This window comes from Asparagus officinalis, chromosome 2 (genome assembly GCF_001876935.1).
Source record: "Asparagus officinalis chromosome 2, Aspof.V1, whole genome shotgun sequence".
Lineage (NCBI taxonomy): Eukaryota > Viridiplantae > Streptophyta > Magnoliopsida > Asparagales > Asparagaceae > Asparagus > Asparagus officinalis.
The window spans coordinates 13535211-13541278 of record NC_033795.1 but is presented as its reverse complement, the minus strand read 5'-3'; the positions used below and the strand labels follow the sequence as shown (position 1 = coordinate 13541278).

At 32.5% G+C, this 6068-nt stretch overlaps 1 protein-coding gene across 1 annotated transcript; it reads right to left on the bottom strand.

Moving 5' to 3' along the window:
- Positions 252–952, bottom strand: LOC109830858. Its single transcript, XM_020398219.1, has 2 exons — positions 446–952; positions 252–362 (listed from the first exon to the last, which is right to left on the bottom strand). Exons 1-2 carry the CDS (start codon positions 950–952, stop codon positions 252–254), a joined length of 618 nt encoding a protein of 205 aa, XP_020253808.1.

The following is a 6068-nucleotide window of genomic DNA, read 5'->3' as shown; positions in this document are numbered from 1 at the left end:
TACACGTTCTCTTTCTGATATGCTGCCACGTGGACCTTCAAGAGATCTTAAAAATTACCAACAATTTACATAAGAGGCCACTGTGTTTGCGCGTCACCCTTTGCTGCCGCGCCTTAGGCCCGTTACCATGGACTGCCGTGCTTTAGGCGCGTCACTATGGGCTGTCGTGCCTTAGGCGCGTCACCATGGGCTACCGCGCCTATGCATGTCGCCTGTCAGTGTATTTTGTTGTTGGTGTGCACATTGTTCTTCTATGTTGTTTCGCTTCCCTTGGATGATCCCCCTCTGACTAAGATGATGACATTCATCATTTTCTCTTTATCTTGAGCAGTATTTGGATATCTATGAGCATTTTTTGATGCCTACAATGAATTTGCTTGTAATGATGGAAAGATAACATCAATCAATTTTTTTTAGAGTTTTCATCATTGTCATATTCTATTACCATTTCATGTGGAAGAAGTATCAAATTCTCATCTATTGTGGGTTCCTCTCCATTCCCCACGCGCAATAAGAACTCTCCAAATACTTGATCAGTCTTTGCCCTCATATTAATAGTGAGAGATAATTTCTCTATTTTTTCCCAGAGATATGATTTCACAAGACTTGCATTGATTGTTTCTGCTCTAGTGCCCCGTGGAACAACTGGTAGAACTTGACGAAAATCACCTCCAAACACGACTACTTTTCCACCAAAAATTCTTTTGTCACCCATTACATCCCTCAATGTTCTGTCAACCGTCTCAATCGCAAATCTTTTTGCCATAGGTGCTTCATCCCATATTATAAGTGATGCCAATCGTATCAATTTTGATGTTCCATCCTGCTTTGATATATTGCACATTGTGGTCTCATTAGCAGTAATTGGAATTTTGAATCGCGAATGTGCAGTTCGCCCTCCTGGCATTATTGCTGCAGCCACTCCTGATGTCGTTGTTGCTAATGCTATCATCTTTTTCTTGATCTTAGATTTGCAAGCAATGCACGATAAAGGAAAGTTTTACCTGTTCCTCCTAGACCATCCACAAAAAGATATCACGAAATACTTTAATTTTCACATATGATATAAAAAAGATTAGACAAATCACAGCACAAAACTTAATGAAATCACCCATAACCACACCTGCGACAGCTAAACCAAACTTAAAATTGCAGCAAAATTCAAAATCTAGAAGAATCGGATCAGATATCGAGATCTAAATGCGCTAAAACTTCACAGAGCTATAAACTAAAACAACATAGACTCAAATCGTCAAAATAATTTCCGAGTGAAGATATCATGAAATCCACGTCACTCATACTTCTGTGTTTCTGATTTAATCACAAAAATTCAAACAAAAACGGATTTAGTGAAATAAAATTCCATAGAAATTCCTAACATTGTAATATGCTTTTGGTTCCATGGAAACTTGAAGTATCATTCTAATTTTAATGATTATTCATGGGTAATTGAAATAAAATCCGATATAAACCCTTTTTTGATGCAATAATGAACTTTGAGAGAGCTTGTAGAGAAAGAAAGGAGATAAAAATAATTGTTCATAGATAAATAAAGAGCTAATACTTAAAAGGTTAATTACTAATTACTATAGGTGACATGACTCTTGGTGTGTGTTGTGAAACGAAGTAACAGATAAATTTTCATTTTATTGAAATAAGCAAAGAAATACAAATTTTAGGCGCTTGAAGTATTTGGTTCTATTTTCATTTTTTTTCTTCATTATTTCACTCTTAAGCCCAAACAGTCTTTTTCTGCCGTCAATAACTTTGCTACTACCAGTTTCTCCAGTTTCCACAGCTAGGGGTGTATTTCTTCTACTTTTCGAACCTCCTGCGCAATTATACATCTTGCTTTTCGATTGGATTCTTCTTTTTTATTTATCTTCACAAGGAAAACATATTCTTTTTCTAAGCATGATTTCATTTTCTTGTAACATTCAGAAGATTCATCCTCAAACATCTCTACATATGTAATAGCTGTGCAACCAATCAAAATTTCTGCTTCGTCAAATAAAGTTACATATGCTGTATCTGTTCGATCATTTACCTCTAGGCGCAAGTTATACTTGCAATGAATTTTTTTGCATAAGAAATTGTAAATATATATTAATAATGATATAGAGATTAATGTATATTATCCAACTTGATTGTCCAATCTGAATCTTCATTTTTACAGTTTGTGTAATTTTCCTTGCTGCCATTAATCTCATGCACTGCCTTTTTGTATTTTGCACATGCACTAAAAAAATGGTTCTTCCTTATTAATTATTGTAATAACTTTTGCCGCAAATGAGCAAAACATACTCTGGAGAAAAGTAAAATAACATTAAAACTTAGATGATCAAATAAATTAGTTTTCATTATTACTAAATTTAACATACCTTAGACAATTGAGGCAAAGTATTGATAACATCAGTCAGCTTGACCCTATTTGCTTGAATGATCCTTTTTGTTGGTGTCGACAACACATTTTACTACTCTCACTGTTTGAATTACCAAGTCTAAAATTTATGAGAAGTAAGAGTTAAAATTAATGAACAATTTATTTTTTATAAAATGGATTTTCCATATATGCTCCTTTGATTATAGATATCTTGAAACTTACACCACAAGTGATTATAATTTATAATTTGAACAATGTAATATTAAAATTAACATTATATTCTTGCTTATATATTAAGAAAGAAATGACCCAAATAATTATTTTTTGATGATAGTTTTGCAAGAACAATAATGTAGGATGTAATTTTAAAGTTACATATAAATTAAGGGGTATATATAGAAAAACTCATTTTAAAACTTTGAAATAAAAGAGATAAAACTTACACAGCAGTCTATCATTTCTCTACATTGTGGAATTTTAGGATTCACGAGCACAATAGTTGATTGCTTTGTAGATAATTAAAACTCACCTAAAAATAAAATAGACATGAAATTAAAAGATTTTCACATCTTTTTTAAATCATTCTTGTAGTTATTTTTTTTACCTAAATAACGTCTACCAATTACGCTTAGCAATGCAACAACGGTTTTTTGCATCTTTCAAGTCCTCCATAGATGATCCTTCAATCTCTGCTAAATTGACCCATAGTGTTAGGGCTATAACTTGAAAACCGATAACCAAAAAAATAACCACACCAAAGCCGAACCATAACCGAAAAAACCGAGGAAAGAAAAAAACCGCACCAAACCGCAAAAAAATAACCGAAAACCGAAAGGTTTGGTGTGGTTTTGTAGATAATTGAAACTCCCCTAAAAATAAAACAAACTTGAAATTAAAATATTTTCACATCATTTTAAAACCATGCTTGTCGTTATTTTTTTTACCTAAATAACGTCTACCAATTACGCTTAGAAATGCAACAACGGGTTTCGCATCTTTCAAATTCTCCAAAGACGATCCTTCAATCTCCGCTAAATCACCCCATAGTGTCATCGAAATTTGATCAAATCTAAATTTTTTAAAAAAACATTAGTTTTCTTACCAATAATCAGTACATAATAATAAACAATAATATTAAATTCTTACTCTTTATTCATAATTATGACCTCCCTTCTTTTGGATTTGGGATTAGTAAAAATTGGTTTCACAGTTGTCACGAATCCAACAACATCTGCAACAGAGAAATTTTAGTGATTATTAATATGAATTATTTTTCGCATAATATTTTAAAAAAAACTTACCAAAAGGTATTATTCCATCATAAAAAACAGAAGCATCTTTAAATGAAAGGAATGTTGGTTTCAACTTTTCCAATGATACAATTTTTTTTGTTTCTCGAATGATTGTCTTTGTTGTGAGTGCCAACTCCTTTTCTGGATTAATTGTTGGATATTTCAAATTTGGAGGCTTTACTTCTCCATTGGTTATATGCCAACTCCTTTTCTGGATTAATTGTTGGATATTTCAAATTTGGAGGCTTTACTTCTCCATTGGTTATATTATACGTCTCCCCCTTTATCAATTAACCGCTGAACTTTTCTATCAGCTTATTAAATAAAATTGCTTGGATAAGTATTCCCTACAAAATACACAATGTAGAATAAATTACGTAATCATGGTAATATGATAATTAAATGAAATAATAACAATGTGAAATTTGTATCACCTCTTCATCAATTAGAATTAGCTTTTGTTTATTCCCTTCTCCATTCTTAAAGGAGTCTATAGTATTATGTAAGACACGAACAATTATACTCCATTATTTTTGATAAATTTTTAACTCTCGGATCATGATGTTGGATTGATCATTAGTTCCATCTTGATCAGATGACAGGCTTCACGAAAAAAAAATATAAATTATAGAGATAATTCAGAGTTTATACCTTACAAAAAAATATGATTTTACTAACCTTTTTGAATCACATAGTGTTGCTTCCATCTCTATTTTTTTTGGTAGGATTCGATAAGATTTGGTAAGATGAAAGTTGAGTATGTAGTATATTTATATGAGATAGAAGAGACAAAAGTGTAAATAACATTTATTACATAGTTATGAGAGACAAAATCAATTGTAACTGATGACATTAATTTAGCAAGCAACATAAGCATTCACGTATCACCGAAATTTAAAATTTATATTCCTTCGTTCATAAGAACACTATACATCCGTTCATAATTATCACTATACATCCGTTCATAATTTTATGTCAACATAAAATTCACGTACAGCTAAGCATTCACGTATAGCCAATATAAATAAATTGTAACATATGACATCAATTGTAACTGATGACATTAATTAAGCGTTAAGTATCAATCAAAACGTCATACGTTGAGGTAACTATCAATTGTAACTGATGACATTATGCATGTATCAATTAAAACGTCATTAAGTGTTAACTATAAATATACATAGTTATGGTTTATGTATGTATCTATATGTTTTATTATGTATGTGTTATGTTTTGTATGTATGTGTTTTAACATAAAATTGTATGTTTTATGTATGTGGTATGTTATGTATGTATATGGTTTAGCATAAATTTAAGGGCACTTTGGTAAGAAATGTTTTAACATATGTTATGTATGTATATGATTTAGCATAAATTTAAGGTCACTTTGGGAAGAAATTTTTTAACATACCAACACACTTTTATAATAGTATTAGATGGGTATCCTTGTCATAGGAGGGGATTTCCTCCTTGACGCCTCTAAAATCACATGATTGAGCAATATTATGGATGATCCGCTCCGTTGAACTTGATCTACATATTCTAAAACCCCAACACACCAAGTTTGGGGTGAACCCGTCGTCGTTTGACCCTTCATCCACTCGTATCAATTTTAACGGTTTTGAATGAATAGAACTTTTCACATGGCTCGATGGAGGGTCAAACGACGACAGATTCACCCCAAACTTGGTGTGTTGGGGTTTTAGAATATGTAGATCAAGTTCAACGGAGCGGATCATCCACAATGTCGCTCAATCATGTGATTTTAGAGGCGTCAAGGAGGAAATCCCCTCCTATGACAAGGATACCCATTAATATATATATATTATATATATATATATATATACAAAACGTGTATGTGTGTGTATGATTGAGCTTGAAGTATTTAACACACATAATATAACACCTAGTCTATTTACCCAAGCTTGATTAATATTCAATATGCTCTTCTTGGTAAACTTTGCGGATGAAGCTTGAACTTGGATATTTGACTTGAATGCATTGCTTCACTCCGATATTCCTTCCATCCTCCAAAGGATATGATCGTTAATACTCGATTCCATCCAACCTCCAACGTTGATGTTTATCTAGAATATCTAATAACAAACACAAACACTAGACAAACAATATTAGGGATTGTTTGTAAAATCATTAAAACAAGATTAGAGATGTAGTCTCATAATATGAGAACTAATATCTGTCTCCTGTGAAATAGCGGTGTCAGTTACGTCTCGTATTGAGCGAAATCGTCTGGAAACAAGGAATGGTGAAGTCTTGGACGAAGCCCCATAAGAAACATCTGAGTCTGACACTCTCTTGTCTGCCACATACCCGTAGATCGAAGCAAGCTCATGAATCTTCCCTCGTAGTCAACTACATACATGTCCCCCTGC